Genomic DNA, 26,793 nt, shown 5'->3' with positions numbered 1-26,793 from the left:
GTAGGCAACCTCGGCTCTTTTATGACTCGTGGACTTCAACTCCCAGAATTCCTGAGCCAGCTTGGCTGGCTCAGGAATTCTGGGAGTTGAAGTCCACGAGTCATAAAAGAGGCGAGGTTGCCTACCCCTGCCCTAACCCCAACCCGGCTCGACGCTGCTTCGCTTCCGAGTCCATAGAAGCCCACAGCAAAAGCAACCGACATCCGCACGTATAAGCAGCAGCCCGGCCCCCTCAACCTCCGCAGGGAAACAACCATCGCCGAGAAGGAGCGATGCCCTCAACGCACCCCTCACCGCTGCCACGTGGAACCTTCCGCTCCGAAAGCCTTGCTAAAAAAGCTCGGTCACGTGACGTACAGGCCCTATTTTTAAAAAAAAAAAAACAAAAAAAAATCCGGAAAGGGAGAAAGCGCGTGCGTGCTCTCTTATGGCGTGAGTGACGGAAGTGACGTTTGTCTAAAAAAAAAAAACAACCTCGGTCGAAAACTCCGAGGCGATATAAAAAAGAGAGAGAGAGAGAGAGAGAGAGAGAGAGGAGGGGGCAGAGCGGCCCGCGGGCCGGAAGTGAGGGTAGGGAGGGGCGTGGCGAGCAACTTTTTCGTCAGCTGGGCGAGGAGCGAGTCAGAAGAGAGAGAGAGACGAGACGAGACGAGACGGGAGGAGAGTTGAGGGGCGCTCCTCGCCGCCCGAGCGCCTCGCAGGGAAAGAGCCTCGGAGAGAGCCCGACATGGATTTCCGCGAAATCCTCATGAGGGCCTCGGAACAGCAGGGATCGAGCGCCGTGCCGGTGAGAAGGGAAGGGAAGGGAAGGGGGAGAAAGGGGGATGCGGCGGGCTGGGATTGACGTGGATGCCAGCTGTTGCCCAACTCTTCCTTTGCGGACGCGCTATGGCCCTTCGCCTAAGTCAAGGGGTCTTCCAACTTGGCCCTTTTAGGACTTGTGGACTTCAACTCCCAGAATTCCTCAGCCAGCTTTGCTGGCTGAGGAATTCTGGGAGTTGAAGTCCACAAGTCCTAAAAGGGCCAAGTTGGAAGACCCCTGGCCTAAGTAGCCGGAGTCCTGAAAGAGTGATTCGCCATCCCTCGCGGGAGCGCATCCGCCCAGGCTTTGCGGCATGATTACAGACCCAGGAACCGTCATCATCTCCTGCTCATTCACCTGGCAGCCTGTTTTGGGCCAGGGTTGCGGGAAGAAATATCCGGAAGGTCTTTTTTTTTTTCTTTTCCCCTTCGGATCTCGAGATCCTGACCAGACTCCTCCAACCCGCAGTGCTATTTTCAACCCCAGAAAAGGGGGGTGGTTCAGGGTCCCAGTGAAGTGAAAAACTAACTTCCGCCTACCTACGGTGCTCCTCCTTTTCCCACCGTTTTGCAAAGAAAATTACTCATGAAAAGTATTGCTTTCTCAACTAAAGAAGCGTAGGGTGTTTTTTTTTTTAAAAAAATGGCTTCAGTAGTATTTTTGTTGCCAAGAAGAGAGAAATTAGATTATTATTATTATTTTTGAATTGGTTCCAGAAATGCATTTGGAAGGAGAGAGATAACATTAAATAAGAAAGAGTAGTAAAGGGCCTATAGTCTCAAGAGAGCTGTTCATTGCATTTATTTTACTGTCTTAATTGCATTTGAGCTAAGGGTATTTGATGCAGGTTTTCTTTACTCCAAGTTGAATGTATGGTATATCCAGTTGTACTAAACAGAGTACATAATGAGTAGTAGTCAGGCAGATACTTGTCCGTTCTTTGAAACTTTACTTGCCTTTGTATGCATGCACATGTTTACTGTATTTCACATAACTGAATTACAGCCTTAAAATTGCAGAAATTGTAGCATATGGTAATCAGGTTGTGACTCTTATTTTATCAAAGATTATGGTTATGCTATGGAATTTTACAGCATTCAAGGTACAAACCAGCAATAGAGTATGTTTTTCCCCTTAAAAACAGGGTATAGCTTTCTATACTTATACCAAAACAAGGAACAATGAATTCATCTATTCATCTTCAGCTAGAAATCTGTACTGGTTTTGTTGAGGTGTTGTGAGAAAGGTGGTGTCTGGAGTGCAGTTGAAATTGCCTATTTTATGACTAAAATTCTATTTTAAGTTCAGGTTAATATATTCAGGTGGTCCTTATGATCACTATTCAGTCCAAAATTTCTGTTGCTAAGTTAGACATTTCTTAAGTGAATTTTGCCCCATTTTATGACCTTTTTGCCATAGTTAAGTGAATCATTGCAGTTAGGTTAGTAACATGGTTGTTAAGTGAATATGGTTTTCCCATTGACTTTGTCTGAAAGTTGCAAAAGGTGATCTCATGACCCCAGGACACTGCAGTCATCATAAATATGGGTCAGTTGCCAAGCGTCTAAATTTTGATCACATGACCCTGGGGATGCTGCAATGGTCGTAAATGTGAAAAATGGTCATGTCACTTTTTTCAGTTCCGTTTGAACGGTCACTTAATGAACTGTTGTAAGTCGAGGACCACTTGTATTAAAGTGTTTCATGGGGAAAGCATAGAAGGGGATGAAGAATGCACTTCATTTTAAAGTAACAAATCAATCCTTTGATTCTCCAAAGCTCACTTTTTCATTAAAGCATTGCTTGTAACTCCTCCCTTTTGCTATCTTTAATGGAAATACTAAACAATGCTGTTAGTGTTCAATCCATGTTATTTCTAAGCTTTGCCTCTGCTGTTTTTCGGTTTTTCTTGTTTCTTATGAATATGAGAGATGATGGTTGGGTTCACACATTACACCAAGCAATAACTTGTTTTATCATGTTTTCTTATATAAAGTACAAGCATGCTCTGGTAGCTTTCTGTTAAAGAGTAGCTTCTCCCTATCATCTAGGGAACGGGTCCCTAATCCCCAGTCCATGGACCGGTACCAGGCCGCAGCATGCCAGCAACTGGTCCGCACAAACGAGCAAAGCCCCATCCGTGGGATGCAGGCAGCACACAAACCCAGACACTGGTCCGCGGAAAAACTTTTCTCCATGAAACTGGTCCCTGGTACCCAAAAGGTTGGGGACCTGTGAGTGAGGGACACTTTCTTCTTTCTTTCCCAATTGCCCACATGAGTCAAGTAAGCCTTTCGTTACAGCAATTGATCAAAAGATTTCATTATAGGAGCCAGCATAATCTGTCATTTTTTAAAATTGTTTCTTATATGCATAGGTCATAAAGTTTAAAGTTATGCTGGACACCAAAAAAGATTCCTAGGATCTGGTTTGAAGATCCATGGTCCATTTCCCCCCTTCCCCAGTCATGTGATCACATTTTGGGTCTTTGGCAAGTGTTTGCAAACGTTGCGGCATTTGTGATGTCCTGCGGTCACATGACCACAATTTGTGGCATTTTTGCTGGAGACCAGAGTTTGCTTCCAGTTTTCTGCAAAAAAATGTCCATTGTGAAGAATTTGTTCACTTAATCTCCATGGTGTTTGCTTTACAACTGGGACAAAAGTCATAAAATCAGGTGCAATTATGTGATGATCCATTTAATGACCAGCATGACTTATGATTGTAATTCCTGGCTTAATTACAGTTGTAAAGTAGGACTACCTGTAAACATACTTGTCCATTCCTATATTTAAAATATGTATTGTATTTTGCTCCAATGCCTTTTTTTCCTTCGAACGCTAATTATTTGGAATTAAGGAAATAAAATCAAGTTATGTAAAGAGCCTAACTAGACTCTTCCCATTTTTGAAGATTTTCTGTTGGAGGTTTTAAAGAATGGGGCATAATCCTGGCAACGAGCCAACAAATAGAAGTGAGGATGGAGATAAGTTTATTGTCTTCCTTTCCTACCTAGATTAGAAAGCTATTCATTTAGAATAGCTGAAGTGGTAGTCTATAAGTATTTTATGAGTCAAGAGCATATTATAGGGCTTTGGATCCCGATTTTTTTCTTTCCATATGATTTCTGACCCTCTGTTAATTTTATAACTCTAGCAGTTGGGGAGTAGAAGGATTATGTTTCTGCAGAAGTGTCCTGGTAATACCAGGAATTGATGAGATCTTTCCCCTGGGTGGAGACACACTATTTTTTAACCCTGGGATACTATCCTGGAGCAAATTATTGCAACATAAAGGAACTTCAGATATCATACAAACAAAACTATAATATTAATTTAAAAGTCATAGTACTGTTGGAAGAAAGGTGTTCATCGTAGTTCATCCAAGCTGGGAATCAACATGGCAACTGCTTTGGGAAGAAGGTTGTAGTTTATTGGAGAGGAGAACCAGACAGGAAGATGGTTCTAGCAGAAAAAAGGACTGAGTACATGTAGGGAGTGGGTTTTTATACCCCCTGGAGTCTCTTGTTTGGAGTTATTTCCTGTTTCAGGCTTTGTATTTCCTGTGTCACGTATACTGACCTGAGTCTGGGTGTGTCTTTCTGGTATTCTTGATGGTGGTGGGTCAATCCTATTATGTCCAAAGGTCATATCCTGCTTTCCTGGGGCTGGGGTATGTAGATTTTAGGTCTTTGTCTTCCTAAGCTTCTAGCTCCAACCTTCCTGATGGTTTACATTTCCATGTCTATAAGAACTGGTTTTCTGCTTGGGGAAAGGAGACCTGGGACTATTAAGAAAACTGGGCATGCTTTCCTGGTTCTTCAGTATCTTTTTAGGAAATATATTTTTCTGCCCTTTTAATATTTCCTTCTCTGGGGAGCTGACTTCCCACAGTACAGTCAGATTCATTTCAGCTAGACTGACTTGAGATTTGTGAATTTGCTGCTTTTTAAACTGTGATGTAGCATTCTAAAGTTTGTATTGAAGTTACTGTTGTGGAGAACAAATGACATAGTTTAGGCCCAATCCAATGGATGGAGGGATTCAGTAAAACAGCAGGAGACAACCTGGTAGTCTTTCAAATAATCTGAAGTGTGATTTTTTTTTATGTCTGCCATCGATCACACAGTTCAAAACATGTAGAGATCGTAAAGTTATTTTGCTCTTGCCAGACAGGAATCCAAGAACTCCACTTGTCTAGTTTTCTTACAGTATATCAAGGTGAAGTCATTTTGCTGGGCTGTTAAAGGGAATTTCTTTTTGTCAAGCCCTTTTGTATTGGCCTTCCTTGGCTATATAATCCAGGTGCTTGCTCCATTACATTACATGAAAAAGAAGGAAATCAGAGCTTTGCTGGATCCTTTAAAATGCTGCCTCTCAGTAGATTGGATTATGCCTAAGGTGTATTTGCTTTCTATGAGTAAAATACATTCGGAAGAAAAATCTTTTATAAGAACTGTACCCCATATTCTACTTGTAATTCTATAGCAACAAAGTTGCTGAACATTGCTGTATAGAAAATATAACTTTCTTGTTTTCATTTTGTGTTTTTGTTGACAATCAAGTTACCAATTTTCTCTAAAATTCAGAGAATGGCTTTAAGTAAATAACATAGTAAATATTGTGTATTATGAAAATAAGCAAATGTACATTTCAAATTTTTACAACTCCTGTCATACTTAGCCATTGACCATTTGGACCAAGGGTTGATAAAACAAAAGTACTACAAATGTATTTATGTACTACTTTTTTATTGAAAAGTTTTTCAGTACATTTTATCTTTAACAAAACAAAAACCCCTCCCAACCTCCTCCCCTCTCCCCAACCCACCCCAACACCTCCCTCCCTCCCCTTCCCCCCTCCCCGACTTCCCAGAGCTAAATACAAGGTATAAAAGTAAAAACAATCATAATCTACCATATGCAAACAACAATAAGCTATTAAGTCTATCGCACTTTAACTCTTATAAAATGACTACAAGCAATATAAATATCACATCAATACTTATTCAAATGCTAAATGAAACTTTTTAGTCCCATATTTATTCTGGATGTAATCAATCCATTTTTTCCATTCCACAATATATCTCTGTTGCGAATGGTCTTTCAAATACGCTGAGATCTTTGCCATTTCCGCCAGGTTGGAAACTTTTAAAGTCCATTCTTCTATAGTCGGCAGTTCTTCCTTCTTCCAATATTGCCCTACTAAAAGTCTTGCTGCCGTAATTAAATTCAACATCAACTTAGTGTCCACAACAGTAGTATCAGTAATAATGCCCATTAAGAACTGTACTACTTTTCAGCAAAAGCTCCAAACATTTGAACATGATCAGATTGCTTACCTTTACTACCTTAGCATCGTGAATGCAATGTACCTAATTAAATACATTCATTTTATTCAGATTTTTAAATAATCTCAGGACTATCCATATACCCAACACAACCATTAATATATGTGATCATCAGTTTCTATGGAGTAATGTAGTAGAGAATTCCCACAGATGCCATCAAGTAATATCTTTTTCACATTTTGAATAATTCATGTGTAACTCTGTATTAATACAATGCCCTTAGAATAGCAGTTCCCAACCTTTTCTGTACCCCGCACCCCTAGAACGCTTCTGATATATTCTTTCACCCCTTGCAAAAGTTCAAAATAACGGCAACAAATGATGCATGCACACGATAGTTTTGAAAACCCAAGTTTTCGCACCCTCTGGAATATCGTCTCACGCCCCCAGTGGGCGCGAGCGCCCCTGATTGGGAACCCCTGCCTTAGATGGATTGAGCCCCTCCTGTAAGCTTAAAATAGAGCACAGTGTCTTACTGTCTTGGAATTTCAGCGTGTTAAAATAGCACGGGTGGATGGGAAAATAAATACAAAAGTAATTAAATCCTATTCCAAAATTACTCATAAAGAAGGCTCCACATCAACTATAATGTGGAGCTTTCATTAAAATCTGAGCTTTAGTGTTGTTTTTGGATGGTCTACACTTCACACAGGAGAGCAATGCTGTTTTTTCTTTCCAAATACCAGACAGTAGGGGCAGGTTCGTCAGCCGAAGGAAAACTCCTTTCATAGCACTGGGAACCATCTCATTAATTTTATAATGATAAAAAGAATTTTATAAAATGTATGCGTTGTATTGGAGGCCAGTTTGAATCATTGTTAAGAACTAAGAAAAAGAGTTTAAATTGTTCGGGTTTCTAAGAGACATGTGTTAGATGACATCTGTATTTGACTATGTAAGCAAAAACAATTATAGTATTGCATCATGTGTCACTAAAATGGTTAGCCTATTAGTTCATTTCCCTTGGGAAAAGCTTCTAACAATTAATTAGCTGTTTTTAAACTGAAACGGTTAGTAGACAAGTTCTGTTTTACTGATAGATCATAATAATAGATTGCTATTATTGCTACAGATGTCTCAGAATTTAATATATAGGGGTATATTAACTATATTTAAAATTACTTCCTGCTGTTATACAGTAATCATACACAGCTTAAGTGAATTAGAAATCCTGAAATAAGGGCATATTATATTCATGCACAAACTCATTGCGGCTTAATATGCTCTGATTATTTTGAATATAAAGCCGGCTTCGTCGGGATTAAGAGCTTTCTTCATTGTATTGTTGAATGACTTGTGATAGATCTGAAACCAGGTGCTATTTTCACTCTTAGTATAGGAAGGGTGAAATTTTAAAATATTTCTTTTCTTTTAAAATATATTTTATTATTTTTTTACAATAACAATTTTTAGTGCTTAGTAGAGCACTAAAAATTCTAAAATATGTTAAAATTATTTTATTTTAAAATATTAAAATATTTTTATTCTAAAATATTTCTGCAATCCTTATGAGAAAGGGAATTAATGCTAACTTTACAATGTTAAATTATTTCTGAACCTATACGTAGAGAGCATGTAGTATGTCAGTCAGCTCTTTAAAACATTTCTAAAGGCATTTGGAATTTTTGCTCATTTTATCTCTGTATTGGTACCTTGTAATAAGAGCAATATATAATTAGCACTTTGCTACAAATGATTTAGATACAGAGATGTCGTCCAGTGCTATTGAAAAAGCAAGAATCGGTGTTTCCACTTGTAAAAACCTATCAAGAAAACGCAATCAATGTGTTTTCCACCAAAGGTGCATTTCTGGATATCCCTTTATGAAGTTGCAGTTTAGATGATGCAATGCTGGTACTTCTGTGGTTATATCATTACGCAGATTTACCGTATTTTCCGACGTATAAGACGACCCGGCGTATAAGACGACCCCTTACATTTCCTGTTAAATTATAGGGTTTGGGCTATACTCGCTGTATAAGACTACCCCCTTCCAACGCACACCAAATAAAAATTAAAAAACATCAGATTTGATTTTAATATGGTAATTTTAATTCAAATGCTTATGACATGCAGGTACTTAGTAGGAAAACTGTCACTTATAAACATAAGGCTGTTTGTCATCAAACATGTAAATATAAAACAGTGCAAGTGGATCAAACTTTTCCTAATTCACTCTAAAGCTTTCCCTGAGCAAATGGGAGATCCGCTGCAGGTTTTCCAGCCAGCCCGCCCAGTTCCTGAGTCAAATGTGTCCTTAGAGCTAAGCAGCTGCTCTGGCTGCTGCATTCCCCACCTGCCTTTCAAGTTGGGATAGACTGCAGCTGCTCTTCAACTTTAGAAGGAAAGACGCCCAGACCCCAGTCTGTAAAAAAATCACAGAATGCAGCTTCTTCTCCAATTGGTCCCGCTTTCCCTGCGCAGACGAAATGGGAGATCCACTCCAGGTTTTCCAGCCAGCCCTGTCCCTAAAGTTTCAGCACCCGGTGTATAAGACGACCCCTGACTTTTGAGAAGATTTTCATGGGTTAAAAAGTCGTCTTATATGCCGGAAAATATGGTATATGGGCCTGATTCCACTTAGATTTTTCAGATATATCATAAACTTTCCACCAGTTTTCAGGCTTGATTTGTGTTCAAACTTGAGCCACCCATAGTTTCCTAAGTTCTTTCCAAATATCAGATGATAATTTACCAGAAAAAGAGAATGTGTTATTTTTTTCATCCATTCCTTTGTATGTGAGTAAAAGGTGATAAAGTTATATAGTCTATGGGTTATGACTGCTCATAGTGCCAGACTAATCTGAACTTAATCTACCCAATATTTGGAAGTGAATTGATAGATCGATGTGCCTAAGATTTTATTCTAAAACAGCAGATGCCCTGTCAAGTGTAGGGCTAAGTATATCTGGAAAAGTTATTGTTAAAATGATTCTTTTAATATTTTATATAATCTCCAATTGTTCTAGTTTAATGTTAATAAAACATTATTTAGCACCACAGTATTTTGTAAGTCAAAAGCAGTTGTTTCCCTCCCCCCCCAAAAAATAAAGGGGTAATTAAAATGTCATATTTTGAACTAGAGCATAGAAAAGCTTACATTTTATAACCTAGCAGAAATTGTACCTGTGCAAATATTTTTCTTATTTGATTTGGTATTTGATCCCCAAATATCTCATTTTTTTTATTTGAACATTCAGAAGAATCTCTTTGAAAGAGCTAAGAGTAGTGATTCTTTTCCCAATGTGTTTGATCCTTTTAAGAGAACTTTTTCCTGATAAAATCCCAAACCCTATAAAAAGGAACTCAGTCACTCGTATTAATTACAGTCCAATAGAAATAATGTCCCTGTTTGATTGTCATTTTATGTTATGTTATGTTTTTTTGTTACCTTAGTACTTTGTCTTTAAAAATCTCTTAGATTCCATACAAAGTTGAGATACAGAGCTGAATTTCATTTTTCTTCTGTTAGTCTATACGCTGCATTTCTATTTTTGTTTGTTAATAAAGTAATTCTTACTCTAATGCACAAAGAAATTTTTGCATGCTAATAATCCTTTTGGACATAGCTGAAAACAGTTGCTCAATAAGTTCGTATTTTTTTCTCATCTTTGTGAAACTTTTGTTTCATTGCAGAAGAGGTACAGTTTGGCAGTTGGCCCTCCCAAAAAGGATCCAAAAGTCAAAGGTGTTCAGTCAGCAGCTGTGCGAGCCTTTCTCAAAAGGCAAGAAGAGGAACAGAAGAAAAAGGGTATAATTCAGTATTTTTCTTTCTATAAGGGCTATTATTAGTTATTCTTCAGAATAACTTTTTTTTCTTCCTTCCTTTTGAAAATCATTGTCACGCTTTCCTTACTTTTACATATTCAGTGTCACCTTGACACTGAAGCAGTAACAAAACTGATTTTTTTTTAAAAAAAAATTATTGCTCCTCGGTATCTGTAAGGAATTCTTATTTTAGCTTCCCAGACATTTTGCAATCAGTTGCTACAATATAAGGGGTAATGAAAGCGGCTCGGTCAGTGAAACCCTCAGGAATGGTTTCTCTGATGAAACCCCAAATGTAGTCATGGAAGAAGGTGACTGCATAGAAAAAAGGAACCTGGGGTTAGCAAATGCTGGGAATTGTGTAAGTGATGATTATGCTAAAATATATACACAGTTTGCTAAATATAGGGAATGAAGATGGGTTGATCTTTTGGGTACGATTTACGGAGCTTAAGAGCAAGTAAAGTTATAAAAATATGTTTAAGGTGTGGGCTTTGCACAGGCCTAGTGGGAGTGATCCCCCTTTGTCCTTTTTCTATGCCGAATAAAGTCTTTTGCCATCTCCACCTCGGTGTGTGTTTTCATTGGGCATTGCACACCAGGCAGGACCAGTTTTCTGGGATAACACTTTTAGTTTTGTATCTATATACAGGTAATTAGAAGTGAGTTGATAAGTGTTTTTGATATTATACAGTTAAAAGGAAAAACAAATACAGTTAAAAAAAGAATAGCGTACTGATTTTCTTTTGCCGTCTTGCAAAGAGCTACAGGTAGTCCTTGACTTACAGTCAGAATTGGGACTGGAATCTTGGGTTGTTGAGCAAAGCAGTCATTAAGCAAGATAACCTATCACCACTTTGCTCAACAACCACCATCTCCTGGCCATTAAGCAGATGGAGACCTAGATAAGGAGTGGGAGAGCTGACAGGCCCCCCAAAACCAAAACTCATGATGATTCTTCCAAGTATATTTCATTATTGTTCCACACATCCAGACAGAGTCTTGCAAAATGAAACCACTCTACACAAGCCTAAACTCAGAGACCTGTTAGGGAGGGGCCGTCTTCATCCTCTCTCCCACACAAACTATATGAACTGAACTGTTTCTTATTCTTGGAATGTACTTCCTCTCCATCTTGGGAATCCTGACCAGTACAACCCATCACAGTGGGGAGGCCCGGCCTAGGAGGTCTGTGCAGACCATGTGTGGGTTAAGTGGAGGTGTCCCAATGCAATGCAAAGCTTAAGCTTGCCTGCCATGCAGCAGTTGGCGGCAGTGTCCAGGGCTGGGTCTAAAATAGAGGCCCGGGGCCTTCAGCAGTCTCAGACCACCTGCCAGACCCCTTTGTGAGGTAAGTCACATAAAGCATCGGAGAAAGTACAAGGTGGCTTTGGGAGAGAAGGCCTGGTACTGCCTTGAATAGACTGCACACACCTCTCAGCAGCTGGGGAAAACAGCTGAAGATGAGCAGTGCCTTGCAGATCATGGGGAAGCCTTATACGCGTTGGAGAAGCCCTTCAGTGGAAGCGAAACTGCTAAGGTTGATGTCAACCCTGAGGGCGGGGGCGGTTGGCTAAGACTGCTGAAGACCCACGCCTCTGTCTCAGGCTCAGCCTTGGCACTGCTGCCAAAACTACTGTGCAGGATGGCCCAGATCCACAAGGGAGATGGGTTGTGAAGAGTGGCAGCACCACACAGTCCTAAATGTAGCAGGTGGGCTACCGAGCACCTGAATTTTGATCATGTGACTGCAGAAGCATTGCAAAGCCCTTTTGTTCAGTGCCATTGCTTACTGAATTAATGGTTGTAAAACAAGAACTACTGCATAAAAAAGATGTCGAGAGTCTAGAAAGAGTACAGAGAAAAGCAACAAAGATGATTGGGGGACTGGAGGCTAAAACATATAGGGAACAGTTGCTGGAATTGGGTATGTGTAGTTTAACGAAGAGAAGGGCGAGGGGTGCCATGATAGCAGTGTTCCAATATCTCAGGGGCTGCCACAAAGAAGAGGGAGCCAGGCTGTTCTCCAGAGCACCTGAGAGCAGGACAAGAAGCAACAGATGGAAACTAGTCAAGGAGAGAAGCAACCTAGAACTAAGGAGAAACTTCCTGACAGATAGAACAATTAACCAGTGGAACAACCTGCCTCCAGAAGTGGTGAATGCTCCAACACTGGAAGTTTTTAAGAAGAGACTGGACAGCCATTTGTCTGAAATGGTATAGGGTTTCCTGCCTTAGCAGGGGGTTGGACTAGATGACCTCCAAGGTCCCTTCCAACTTCTTCTTCTCCTTCTCCTTCTCCTTCTTCTCCTTCTCCTTCTCCTCCTTCTTCTTCTTCTTCTTCTTCTTCTTCTTATTATTATTATTATTATTATTATTATTATTATTATTATTATTATTATTATTATTATTATTATTATTATTTATTATCTTCTTGCTCAGAGCAGCAGGTCCTCCCATATCTTAATACAGAACTGTTCCTTAACGGCCCTCTTGGTTTCAAAGTAGAGTGAGACGTTTGTGCTTAATTGAAACCTATGCCTCTTGAACAGGTTTTTTTTTTGGGTACCAGCCCTCTTACTTAAAGAGACGTTTCCGTTAAAATATGTGGTGTTATTTCCTCCTGAAATAACAGATTCCTATATCTGTAGTGTGATAATTTAGATCATATATAGTTAGAATGTAAATGTTCAACCTACATCTGCGAGATACATGTTTCAAAATGCAAAGCCCTTTTGATACACTTAAAGCCTTTTGTTTCTTTCTAGTTCTTACGGAAAAAAGAAGAAAACAAGAACTACTGGCTAGGCGTGTGGAAATGAAACATGACCGAAAAGCCAGAGCTATGGCTTCGCGGACAAAGGATAATTTTCACGGCTATAATGGCATTCCTCTTGAAGAGAAGCCTAAAAAGAAGCAAGGGCATGAAAGCAGAACTCCTGGAAGCACAGATTGTAGGGCACAGGATGAAATGAATGAAGAAGATTATGATCTGTCAGAGTCTGAGCAGGAACCAGACGAGTATGAAGAGAAACCAGCCAGACCTCCAGAAAAGCCAAAGGTGCTAGTCAAAAGTGCACCTCCGGCAATGAATTTTAATGATCTTTTAAAGCTGGCTGAAAAAAAACAGTATGAGCCAGTTGAAATAAAAGTTATAAAAAAGACTGAAGAAAGACCAATGACCGCAGAAGAACTAAGAGAGCGAGAGTACTTAGAGAAGAGAAACAGAAAAGAGATTATGCTAAAAGAAAAGAAATCCGAGAAAGAAATGAAACACGCAACTGCATCGGGTTCTTCCAAAAAGGAAATTTCCCAGAGGGATTTGGTAAACGCCAAAGCTGGCAAGCATTCAGCAGAGAAACCCACCTTTTCAAAAGGAAACATTCCCTCACAAAATAATAAAGATAAGAAAACCCAAGGACACATTTTAAGTGAAAAACCTTCAAAATTGGCCTCTAGTTCCAAAGCAAGCCATGCTGAAAAAGTAAAATCTACACCCAAAGGGCCTTTAAAAAACCCTCCTCCCAATAATCACATTAAACCCGCACCCAGTGGAGGAGGGAAAACTGGATCTAAGTCCCAAACCGTAGTCTTGAAAACAGCTGCAAATGGAACCCTCCGACAATCATCTAATAAAGAACTTAGTTTGAAAAAAAATAGCACCCATATAAAATCAACCAGTGTGGTTTCTGCCCAGCAAGAAACTTATAAAAATTCCAGCTCCAAGCAAGCAAGCAACATTTCAGTCACAGGAGGACCTCCTGCACGATCAAAGACTAGCTTGAATTCAGGCCCCGGGCAGCCAAGCCGCAGTTTGATTACTGGGCATGGATCACGTAGCATGGGACCCAGGAGATCAGAAAACAGCTCAGCACAAGGACAGCAAAGCAGGAGCTCAAGCACAGGACCTAGACTTGCCAGTAATAATTTAAGCATGGGATCTAGTCGACCAAGTATTGCTTCAAGACCAGTATGTTTAGGCAGTAGCCAAGGCATAGGACCTGGTCGGCCAAATTCCAATGTAAACACTGGACTTGGAAGAGATAGCAGCTCAGGGCCAGGTCGGCCAAGTACGACTACAGCTGGAACTCTAAAGCCAAAGTGTACTGTTGTATCGGAAACGATCTCCTCCAAAAATCTGATTCCAAGACAGATGAATGGAATGAGGCCATTTCCTAATCATAGACCTGGGATTACCCCACAAGGTATCTTGAAAGTTTGTCTTTCTGAATGTGTATGTATGTATGTATGTATTTAGAGATGACTTCAACACAACTATTTAAAATTGCATCCTCAAAAATATTCTGCCCTCACAAAATTAAGAATTCTCTTACCCAGATCTTTTCAAACTTGAAAACTTTTAAGATGCAGGCTGTTGGCATTCTGGGAGATGAAGTCCACGCATCTTAAAATAGCCGTTTGAAAAACACCGCTGTAACCTAAAGCTTGACTTGGGTGTAAATTCCGCTGGCTTCAGTAAGTTTTTAGAATGGGTGTTCCCGAACCATCTGACGGGTTGTGTTGTTGCATGCCAACGGCATCTGCCCTGAAGCCTTTCCATGTGCATTGGGGTGATTTTCAGTTTGGGCAGTTGCTGCAGTACAAGCAACTAGGAGTCCTACGCATGCAGCAGAAATTGCAAGCCCCAAATCTCCTTGGCACAGAGAAGAGCAGCCAGTGTGCTTTAGGATTTTCCAGGCTGCAGCAGAGAGAATTTTCTCATGCCCATCATCTGTTCTAGGTATGGACTGTTGTTTTACCTTCAAGTGGGCAATTTATAAAGAATTGAGTCTCTATATAAAATGTCTTAAATTTCTGCCCTAGGTTTTCCAAGACCATCTCTTCCACCTATTACCAGTAGCTATAAAAGAAAGTTTGAAGATGAAGAAGAATATGATTCTGAAATGGAAGATTTTATTGATGATGAAGGAGCGCCTCAAGAAGAGATCTCGAAACATATCAGAGAGATATTTGGTTATGATCGGTCAAAGTGAGAAAATAAGCTTTAACGTAATTTTACTGTTGTCTATTTATACCAATCATATCATTTACATGAATTTCTATAACATAGATAAAAGTTTTTTGAAAAAGTAGCACGCATTTTTAAACTGATGTCATTGCACTATTCTGCCTGCAACGACTGTACAAGAAAATTGTATTTCTGCCAAAATTATCAGTAACTCTTCTATATTGTATTGAGTGAATGCCTCTTTTCAAAACTACAGTCAGAAAGTTCAGGGAATATTATGTGGCTTGCAATAATTTTAGCAGAAAGGAAAGAGATTGTTGTACTATAAGTACAAGATACTTAATTGCTTGCTTTGGAAAAGGATAGATAACTATATTGTGGCTTAACACTGGCTTAGTTTAGCGGTGCAATTAATTGGCATGTTTCTATTTTATTTAAATATACCCAATTCTAGTTCTAAACAAATATTGCAATTAATAATTAACATTGACTACATAGCACCATGTACACTGTTACCTAAAGAAAGCCACATATACAACCGAACTTTGTTCCCCCCCCCCTTTCTATTATGCATGCTCTAAATCTTCTCCCAAGAACTTCAGTCCAAGAAATATCAATATTGTGCAAGGCAAAATAATTCTGCTAGATAAACAGCCTTGCATTTAATTTCATTATTTTTAGATACAAAGATGAAAGCGACTATGCCTTACGTTACATGGAAAGCAGTTGGAAAGAACAGCAGAAAGAGGAAGCCAGAAGGTAAAGATTAAAATTATCTGAATCGTTCATATATTTTTTAAAATCTTTCATTGAAAATGAAACCTGTTAAAATGATTTTAAAGAGTTTAATAGTGTGAGTTTTTTTCATGTTATGTAAAATTATCAGGAGCCTTGGTGGAGCAGTGGGCTAATGCCTCCTTAAGTAACACCAGCTGCCTGCAATTAGTGCAGGTTCGCATCCCACCAGGCTCAAGGTTGACTCAGCCTTCCATCCTTCCGAGGTAGGTAAAATGAGGACCCAGATTGTTGGGGGCAATTAAGCTGACTTTGTAATAATGCCGCTTGGGGGGTGTATGAAAGCCCTAATAAGCAGGCATATACATAGAATGAAGGCTACTGCTAAGCTTGTAAGCCGCCCTGAGTCTTCGGAGAAGGGCGGGATATAAATGGAATTAAAATAAAAAAATTAAATAAATAATAAAATTACATAGCGCTTCAGTGCAAAAACGGCAGTCACAACATACTCATTTTGCAGATCGGTCGGTACTTTTTCATCAGCTATTACAACATTACGTAAGAGTGCTGCCTTTTTTGTCTCTCTTATCCAATCAGTATACCTGTCTACCGCTTGCTCACTCATTTCACCACCACCTACCTATCTGTCTTTATTTCTTCTGTGTACTTTCTGGCCACCCGCCCACCCGATCCTCCTCCTGCTGCAGCTTTTTCACCTCATCATACTCTTAGCTTTCTTCAGCAACAAGAAATAAGCAGTACTGTGGCAATTCAGGATGGGCAGAAAAAGATTGCTCCTTTCCAAACTCTTCTCCCTTCTTGCTTCAGCTGCTTCCTACTTCCTGTCCCTATTGGTAGATGCTCTGGTATTTGCTTTCAGAGATCCAAGAGTTGGCAAGAAACTGCAGGATGAAGAGAAAACACAGGTAGTCCTGGACGTACGACCGCAGTTGAGCCCAGAACTTATGTTGCTAAGTGAGACATTTGTTAAGTGAGTTTTGCCCCCAGGTTAATGACCTTTCTTGCCACCGTTAAGTGAATCGCTGCAGTTGTTAAGTCGGTGACAACGGTTGTTAAGTGAATGTGGCCTCCCCATTGATTTTGCTTGGCAGATCGCAAAATCTGATCATATGGTCCTGGGACACTGCAACCGTCATAATTAAGAGTCAGTTGCCAAGCATCTGAATTTTGATCACATGACCACAGGGATGCTGCAATGGTTACAAGCGTGAAAAATGGTCTTCAGTCACTTTTTTCAGTTCTGTTGTAACTTTGAACGGTTACTAAATGAATTGTTGTAAGTCGAGGACTATCTGTAGAGTAAAAGCAGTGCCTCTCTCTATCTTGAGCAGTCTATTCTTCTTCCTAGAGCAAAATAACTTCATCCCTCAGTCATATCCCTTATAAAACACAGAATATCCATTATGAAACATACTTCAGAATCATAATAATAGGAAATGGAGATTACGTTCACAAATGAGTGAACTAGAATTCTAGTGTCTTTCCCAATCATATTAGTTACAAGTCTGGTTTTCTGTTGCAGGAAAGCAGATATCTGCAAGTAGTTGTTGTAGGTGAAGGAAAGTCTCTTGTTCAGAATGTGTGAATGTTCTAAATGTGTAGGATGAGAAATTTATAATGAAATTACATCGTTCCATATTTTAATTTTTACCATTTATGGTAGAAACCATTCTGTGGTATAGTCCTCACCATAGTTGCCTACACTTGGTATAATACAGTGGTGGGCGTACTTTTAGCGTTTGGGGTGTGCATTTTTTTTTCAACTACTGAGACCCACAAGAGATGTGGTGTGACACAGTGACTTTCTTTGGCTTTTGGGTGGGGTTGAGAGTTAAACCACATATTTTGGTCATTATTGTAATACTAAAAAAAAGTGACCAAAGTTCAAAGCATTAAATAATCACATTTTGCTCGTGAATTTTCATGATGCGATCTGAGTGCACAGGAAGTAGAAAGGAGTCTTTCGGCAGCAAATTACTAAGAGCAATACAGAAGGGGTACACTGGATGTGTTATTAGTAGTAATAGTAATGGTAGTACTGTACTACTGTAGCCACAACTCTTACTATAGCTCTGTTACAAAGGAGCCTTTTGTAGATCAGTAGTGAACTGTTCCTCTCTTTTCTGAATATTGTTCTAACATCAGAATTGAGTCTATTTTGTTATGTAAACATTCTCTATTCCATAGATAAGAACCATCTTTTCTATCTTAACATTTTTTGGTAGCATAATTATATCATACTTGAAACATTGGTTCAATTCCAGGAAAAGTAGTTTCTTTCATAGAATGAAAAAAAACCCTATTCAGATATGAAGGTAAACTAGCAATCATAATAAAAAAAAGAGTTGTTGCTTGGAATTCGTTTTGATAAAAATGTTTAGATCCCACTGTTAGTTTTAAAATTGTTGCTTTTCTTAATTTATAAATTTTATGGTGACTAACACTTTATTTTCTAGCTTGAGACTTGGAGTGCAAGAAGATCTAGAAGAACTGAAACGTGAAGAGGAAGAATTGAAACGCAGGAAGCAAACGAAGAAGTTGAAAACACATTAGTCAATTTGCCACAGTTTTGGTTTACTGTTACTCTACTTTTGTTCCAAAGTTTAGCTTTAGTTGTACTTGCATATGAAAGAATAAGAAATCATGTAGAAAATGGACATATAGAAATAAGGACTTGGTGCCAGATTTTACAGTGTAAAGTTCTGCAGGCCTTGGAGAAGGAAAATTTGGGATATGATTTTCTGCTTTTCCTCCGCACACTGTGGGAATACTGGGATATTTTCCAGGATAATTCCAGGATGGGAATTAGTTACTGGGACTGTCTCAAAAGAGGAAATTGGGAGAAAATGTTGGTCTGGCCTTTTCCTTCAGAAAGTTTTCATTGGAACCCAGTCCCTATCATGAAGAGAAATGATTTTTTCTGTGCTCAGAGGCAATTCTGGATCCAAAATTATGTTCTTTAGTTTGACGCTCAAATACTGACCTTTAATAACTGCCAAGTTTCCTTTTCTGAAACACAAATAAATGCACTAATGGAGAATATTAGTTGGAATAAAAATGAAAATTAATTATACTATGATGTAAAGTAATTCAAGGATGCCAGCAGACTGCTGATTGACTATGCACTGGCTTGCAATTAGTGGGCCCTAATAACAATACAGTCTGTTTTCATTCCATACAAATAGAAAAATCTTTATGTTTTTTATCTTTCAAAAGAGATTGTGTCCTGAGTCAAGATTCTTAAGTCACTTTTACTCTTCCTATAAAGCACAGGTTTAAAAATGTAGCTGAAAATGTTGAAAGCAATATTAACATTTTCTGATTTCTGTTTGACAAGATTATGTAGAAAAAAAACAACCCTAATACTACAAAGCTTTGACATCACAAACTGATAGAAAGATGATGTTCCCTGCAAATAACCATCATGGAAATAAGTACATAGCAACAAACAGTATGAAGAAATGAGACAGAAGCAACATGCCTGCCATTATTAATTTCCTTCTATCCCCTTGAAAAGATGTGTTGCTGACCCTCAACCCAGGGCTATTTCTCCCCACTCTTGAATTCAGAACCCCTTCTGGTTCTGTGTGCATCAGGTTGAAGTATCTCTGAAAGCCAATTATTTTCTCTTTTGCAGTGCAGAAAATCCCTATTAGTGGCGTTCAGACGTTATTTTAGTAAGAAATGTGACCAAATGATTTGTTTGCATATTTGGGGCTAAATCTTCATTGCCAGCCATCATAATAAATCATCTTGGAAAAGATTAGTTTGCCTTGGTTTATAACTCACCTCTACATCTTTGATTTAATTTAAATACTTAGGTTTATTAGGTTAACTGCAAGCTTTATAAAAACTGCAAAGCCTGCCAATAGAGTTTATTTCTGTATTTATTCAGATGCTATCTACGTTTTAGTAAATATAAACATCTTTCTAGTTGCTTCATGTAACTGCTTAACAAGATTGCTTAAAAGATTTCTAACAGAAAACAACATTTCATGGTTTACCAAGTGGTTGTTTTTACTTTTAAAAAGCTTTGGTTACACGGTGGTTTCAAGCTACGCACAATAACAGATGTTCATTTCATAGTTGCTAGAGAATCTCAGATCATTCTGTTCTATAAAAATTGTGGTTTGGAGTTTCAGTTTAATATTTGAATATCCAGTCAATATTTTTTTTAATTCATGAAGAAATTATGGAAAATGCAGTCACTGAAAATAAAAATAGTCTAAATATTTCTTAACACACATCATGCAATCCTACCAAGAAAATTTATTTAGTTAAAAGTTAAGTCTATGAGTTTACACAGAGAATTGGACATTGAATATTCTGGAAAGAATGTACTAAAGACTAATCACATAGAGATAAAATCTTGATCAGGAAAGGATGGTTTTGGCTATTAAAATATGACAAAGAGGTCAAACATCAGAATTAATACAAAGAAATAATGGATATTTTTGTTTATGAAACATATTTTTCTCAATTTAGTAAGGCATTGTATTTGCTGAAATGAAATAGTTTAGCGATTGCTATAATTAGCACGCAAAACAGGAGTTCCTTTTGGTTTACTGTGATCAACTAGTGCTATTTTTACAGAAGTGTATTTTATAAACTACTTTGTTCAGGTGCACTCATGTATCTTTTTATCTAAGATAATGACTGTTGAAACATGACCAAGTTACTGTTCATTTTATAATTTGAATGTGGAAGTATTGAAATCCTTCTCAGCACCTCTTTGATATCTGTGTAGATGATGTCCTCAACAAACCTCTGACTTAGCAAAAATGTGTAATAACAAACTTGTTTTGTGAAAAGAATCTCCCCAATACACACCGCATGCTTTGACTGCAAGTTTAATTCAAGACTACTGTATTTTTAAATATTTGGATGTAATTTGTCATGTAGAAGATAAAGTGGAAAATAATTAACTAGAAGTTAACCTTTAACCTAACCTCTTCATTTTTATCTAATTTATTGCTTTTAGTAAGTATATTGCTTATTAAAATTTACATTAGATATAGTGTGGCAAAGTTATCTGACATTCCAAAGATGGCATCCAAAATTGTATGTTCTTTTTATGATAAATTGTCTATTTGCATTATTTCACTTTAGGAAAATGTTTTTCATTTTTAAAAACTAAACTGAGAGTCATAGAATTGCAGCAGTCTAAAAAACTTATAAAAATTGGCTAGTGAATTTGTAAGGGAAGTAGAATACAATAGGATTCTCTTAAGATGTATGGATGTTAAAGCAAAATGGAACAACTGAAATATGTCATTTTTCATGATATTAAATAATTCTCTACTCTTAAAGCAACTCCCCATATGTTCCTACAATCTACTCTGCAGTCTCTCCTAACGTTAATTCTAGGGGCTATGAAGGGATGGAATGTCCCCCTCGCCCTCCCATTTCAGCTGACAGAAGCCGTTAGGAGGAAGATTTAAATACCATCCATTCTGTGTGATTTCAGAAAACACTAGCTTGAATTGCAGATTTTGATCAATGGTTGGAAGATGTGCCTTTTTTTACATATATAACCTTTCTATGAATGTAGGAAGAAAAAAAATAGAATTCTGCTGTCAAAGTTGCTGTGTTGCAGCTTGATAATATGAAATAAAGTTGTTTTACATCAAGTCCTTCCAGGCCTTGCTTTGCACAACTAGTTAATGTTTATTAAAATTAAATAAAACTTAAGGGCACTTTGTATTATGAAGACTTCATTTTATAAGTTGTCTTCTATATGTTTCAGTTGTACTTAACACTTTTTACAGCAGAAAATTATCAGAAAACAGAAATGTACATCAGGGAAAGCCTGAGTAAATAATTTTGATTTTTCTCTCTCTAAAGTAGAATCTTATAAGAATGTATAAAAACTTATTTTTATAAGCTCCCATTTTTTACTCTCATATAACTACTTATTTGGCTTTTTCACTTATGTATCTTTAATTACCTTTACAACTAAAGTGCATTTCTATAATATGCAGGAGACCAAAACACTGGAAAGAAAATAATCTTAAAGAGACTTAAGTAAATAACTTCTTACAGCTATGTTTGGATTTCTATTTATTTTGTTGAGTCAGAGCGATACAATCAAGTGTTAGATATAACTGAGGATACTTTTAGGGTTTGTCCATCTTATGCTTTTGTTAAATTTATTATATTTAACATGTGACAATTCAGGTAAAAACTGTTAAGCATAACTGTTTTTCCCCGGTTCAATTAAACTGTATGCTTTTGCACCGAATACAGTCCGAAACAAATGATGTATATAATAAAATTGCAGACATTAAATATTGTATTTAGATTGTTGCTTATTTGCTTTAATTTATAGCAGGTGTTGAGATGCCATTGAGCATCTTTCTAAAAGACTAATTTCAAAGTATTTCTGAGAAAAAAGAATGGGACAAACAACTGTAACAGTGTAAAATAACTAATAATGGAGTAATAAATGTTTTACAATGTACTAACCATGTTGATAATTGTTAAAATGTCCAAAATCTTCAAGTGAGCTCCATAAAATATTATGACGTGATTATTTTTTTTCATTTCATGACTCGAGTATTAACTATCTATGGAACTGGATCTATGGGCAGAAGGAGGTTTTAGAAGGTTTCAAAACAAAATATATTTTGGGACCCTTTTGAGAAGGAGATGGTTTTGCAGTTTTCTGAATCTTTTCCAGCATTTTTCTATAAAATAACTTCTCTGGAATTGCCAGTGTTAAAAAGAATTGTGAGACATATAGGCAAATGGGCCTACGTATCTTAAATTCATAGCTTTTTTAGGATGCAGAAACTGCCTAATTAGCTGGAATATTTTAGGGACTTAATAAATAAAGTGCAGAGTATTCTTTGTATGGTAAAAGCACAGTCACTAGTAAAATCAAATTTGTATAATGTAAATGCCATTGTAGGCTTAAATTACATGGCACGGAAAACAATTTCAATTTTAAAAGCAAGTTTACCGATTTCCAAAACAAGTGCCAGGACAGTGCTCACTGTTCATAAAATTCCTATTATACTAGGTGGAGCCAATCACAAAGACTCATGAATTAAGTGATATTGTTGAGATTATGTCTAGCATTTAAATCTCATTTCTTCCCAGGCAATTTTATTTTGATCTAGACATTTTCAGGCTGACTCCAATTAGTACATTGTAATCAAACTATGGTGGCATTAAAATGCCAGACTGATTATAGTATCTTGAAAAAGTAAGCATAAAGAACTGTTTTGAAAAAGATAAATTGTATCATTCCATAGTGAGCATCTGGAAAGTACAATATATCACTTACTCTGTTTATTTTCATTGTGCAGATATAAAGTTGTCTATTGTCTGCTTAGTCTGGACACTAGAGAAAAAGGTTTAAATGGTTTGCTACTTAGATGTCAAAACTAATTTTAAAAAGCAGATGCTCCTGAGCAGTTATGCTGTATTCCTAGGTGGCAACTCTGGAGAAAAAATATCCACAGCTTCACCAAAGACAAAGAAACATATTATTTGTGTGTATAAATAATTTAGTAACTCACATTAGTTTTTCATAGCTTACAGGTTTTCCTGCACACATACAGTACATAAAAAACAGAGGTGTAAACATACTATCAGGGCCACCATCTTGACTTGTTTTAACAAATCTTGTGGGTGACTCTGGAGCAGTGAGATAGTAGAACCTATCTGAAAAAATGGCCTAGTTGTCCTAAGAGTAACAAGCCAGTGTGAAACTGCTGCTTCTTTCTGTCATTTAACTGTCTTGGAATAGAAGGGCTATAGATTGTAAATGTGATTGAAAATAAGAAGGCTAATTAATCATGTCAACTTCTGAGGGAAAAGTAGGCATGTATCTCGGATATTGGTGAATTCTTACTGGGAGCAACCTAATGGACTTTTGAAACTTTTCCTGCCTTCAGATCTGGGTATGGACACCTAATAACTAGATGTTCTGCCATGTGCAAACAAGATGCTAAGTGTGGTTAAAATAAGATATCCCTCTGATTCTGCTTTATAATATAAAACATTTATAAACGGAAAAGGAAAATATTATTTACTGTATTTGTAAGCTAATTGTGTGGTAATAGATATGCAAACAGAAGGCAGGCAGCTTGTATAGCTAATATTTCTCTTACTCCTCTCTTTGCAGCTCTTGGGAACCATTTCCCAGGAGTGGGATTCAGCAGTGTTGGGAAGGGTACTCAAAAGTCAAGGAGGTAGTTATAACCATACAAAGAAAGCCTTACCCCCTTTGTATATGTGCTGACACCATAGGGATGGGATTTGATCACAGGTGCAATCACCATCTTAACTTTTTATTTTTTATTTTTTGTTTATATATCTAATTAAAAACTAACTTTTTTTAACTTTAGGTAGCTTAAAATACAGTGAAAGGAAACAAAACATTACAATTCAGGTCACTATTACAAGCATACCATTATTTGTCTTTTTCATCCAAAGTTAAATATTAAGAAAACAACTGTTTCAACTGAAAGTATTGATTATATGATAATACTTTTGACCTTTAACTAATTAATTAATGTAGTACTCTAGAACGGGTGTCAAACTCACAATGTCATGTGATGTGTTGTGACGTATCGCAACTTTTTTGCCATTGCTGGCAATGGGGTGGGCGCGGTTTCGCTATGATACATCTGGCCCACGGGCCGGCAGTTTGACACCCCTGCTCTAGAAGCTGGAAGTGTGTGTTCTCTAGTCCCACTTTAGGCCTGAAAGCAAGATGGGTGATTTGGGGCCAGACATTTTCTGTTAGCCCAACTTACCTCACTGAAGAGGGAGTATAGAATGTGTTTGTTGGCTTGAGTTATTTACAATAATAATAATAATAATAATAATAATAATAATAATAATAATAATAATAATAATAATAATAATAATAATAATAATAATAATAATTTTATTTGTATACCGCCCTTCTCCCGAAGGACTCAGGGCGGTGAACAGGGCAAACATATAAAAATACAAAAATACAAAAGTTAAGAAAGAATTAAACGAAATGCCCAAGTTATAACAATAGGTTAAATACATTTAAAACAACAATAAAATCCAAACCCATCCCCCATCAGGCCAGGCCGGCTTGTTCGAACAAATAAGTCTTCAGATCGCGTCGGAAGGAGAGAAGGTCGGGCGCCATCCGGAGCTCAACCGGCAAACGATTCCATAAATCCGGGGCGCCCACATAGAAGGACCTCCCCCTGGGGGCTACCAGACGACATTCTCTGACCGGTGGCACCCTGAGGAGGCCCTCTCTGTGGGAGCGCACAGGGCGGAGGGAAGTTGACGCCGGCAGCAGGTGTTCCCTAAGGTACTCCGGACCCATGCCATGTAGGGCCTTGAAAACCATTACCAGAACCTTGAATCTCACCCAGAAGACAACTGGGAGCCAATGCAGCTCACGGAGCAGAGGTGTAACATGGGAGTATCGGGAGACTCCCAACACAACTCTTGCGGCTGCATTCTGTACCAGTTGGAGCCTCTGAGTGGTCCTCAAGGGCAGCCCCATGTAGAGAGCATTGCAGTAGTCTAAACGAGAGGTCATGAGCGCATGAGTGACCGTACGCAGGGCATCCCGGTCTAGATAGGGCTGCAACTGGCGCACCAGGCGAACCTGGGCGAAGGCCCCCCTAGTCACAGTTATTATGTGGTCTTCCAAAGATAGCTGTGAATCTAGGAGGACTCCCAAGTTGTGAGCCCTATCTACAGGGGGTAATAGCTCACCCCCCATAGAAAGAGATGGAATGTTCTGAATATCCCGAGATGCCGGTACGCACAGCCACTCAGTCTTGTCAGGGTTGAGTTGAAGCCTGTTCCTCCCCATCCAGACCCGAACCGCTTCCAGGCAACGGGACATCACGTCGAGGGCATCACTGGGGTGGTTTGGGGTCGAAATAAAAAGCTGGGTATCATCAGCATACTGATGATACCCAACTCCAAAACCACGAATGATCTCACCCAGCGGTTTCATGTAGATGTTGAACAGGAGAGGCGAGAGGACCGACCCCTGAGGAACTCCACAAGTGAGAGGCCTCGAGGTCGACCTCTGTCCCCCTGCCAACACCGACTGTGAACGTCCCAGGAGATAGGAGGAGAACCACTGAAAAACCGTGCCTCCCACTCCCAATCCCCTGAGACGCTGCAGCAGGATACCATGGTCGATGGTATCGAAAGCCGCTGAGAGGTCTAATAGGACTAGGACAGAGGAATATCCCCTGTCCCGGGCCCTCCAGAGATCATTCACCAAAGCGACCAATGCCGTCTCCGTGCTGTACCCGGGTCTGAAACCCGATTGGTACGGGTCTAGATAATCCGCTTCATCCAGAACCAAAGGGAGCTGATGCGCCACCACACTCTCAACAACCTTCGCAAGAAAGCGAAGGTTGGAGACCGGACAAAAGTTATTTAACACAGCTGGGTCCAAGGCAGGCTTCTTGAGGAGAGGTCTCACCACTGCCTCCTTCAAGACGGTGGGGAAACTACCCTCACTCAAAGACGCAGATATAACCGCCTGGAACCAGCCTCGTGTCCCCTCCCGAGCCGCATAAACCAGCCAGGAAGGGCACGGGTCCAATAAACATGTGGTGGAGCTCAACCTCCCCATAATCCTGTCCACTTCCTCCGGAGTCACAGGATCAAACTCCTTCCAGATAACATCGACAAGACCACCCGTGTCCTGATCGTCAGACTCTGCCCAGTCGGAGTCCAAACCGGTCCGAATCCGAGCGATTTTTTCCAACAGATATTGACTAAACTCCTCGGCACGACCCTGCAAGGGTTCCTCCCTCACCTCCTGATTAAGGAGGGAGCGGGTCACCCTAAACAGGGCGGCCGGGCGATTATCTGCGGACGTGATAAGGGTAGCGAAGTGATTAGACCTCGCTGCTCTTATCGCTGCAAGATAAGACCTAATATAGGTTCTTAGTTGCAATCGGTTGGATTCGGATCGGCTGGATCAACAACAGCTCTCTAGGCCCCGTCTCTGACGCTTCATCTCCCGGAGCTCCACGGAAAACCATGGAGCCCGCTGGGATCTGCACTGGGTCAGGGGCCACAAGGGTACAACTCGGTCAAGTGCCTCCGTGGCTGCCCTTTCCCAGGCTTCCACTAAGGCATCCGCCGAGTTGTGAGCAAAGGGAGCAGGTGGGGACCC

General features: G+C 39.0%; 1 protein-coding gene across 1 annotated transcript; it reads left to right on the top strand.

The window, feature by feature from the left end:
• The first annotated feature begins 590 nt into the window (after positions 1-590).
• On the top strand, positions 591-22,104 carry SPTY2D1 (SPT2 chromatin protein domain containing 1). Its single transcript, XM_081314678.1, has 6 exons — positions 591-787; positions 9,788-9,902; positions 12,688-14,124; positions 14,744-14,909; positions 15,570-15,647; positions 18,101-22,104. Exons 1-6 carry the CDS (start codon positions 728-730, stop codon positions 18,195-18,197), a joined length of 1,953 nt encoding a protein of 650 aa, XP_081170804.1. The 5' UTR covers positions 591-727; the 3' UTR covers positions 18,198-22,104.
• Positions 22,105-26,793: the final 4,689 nt, after the last annotated feature.

The sequence above is a fragment of the Vipera berus genome (genome assembly GCF_964194415.1).
Source record: "Vipera berus genome assembly, chromosome: 1".
NCBI lineage: Eukaryota > Metazoa > Chordata > Lepidosauria > Squamata > Viperidae > Vipera > Vipera berus.
The sequence above is the reverse complement of the archived record's forward strand: the minus strand, read 5'-3'. Positions and strand labels throughout refer to the sequence as shown.

Bases quoted from the DNA above. Each gene is read 5' to 3' on its own strand.
- SPTY2D1 (XM_081314678.1), top strand. From the start codon at position 728: ATGGATTTCCGCGAAATCCTCATGAGGGCCTCGGAACAGCAGGGATCG. The intron at 788-9,787 runs GTGAGAAGGGAA...GTTTCATTGCAG, and splicing joins AGGGATCGAGCGCCGTGCCG to AAGAGGTACAGTTTGGCAGT. The intron at 14,910-15,569 runs GTGAGAAAATAA...CATTATTTTTAG, and splicing joins TTTGGTTATGATCGGTCAAA to ATACAAAGATGAAAGCGACT.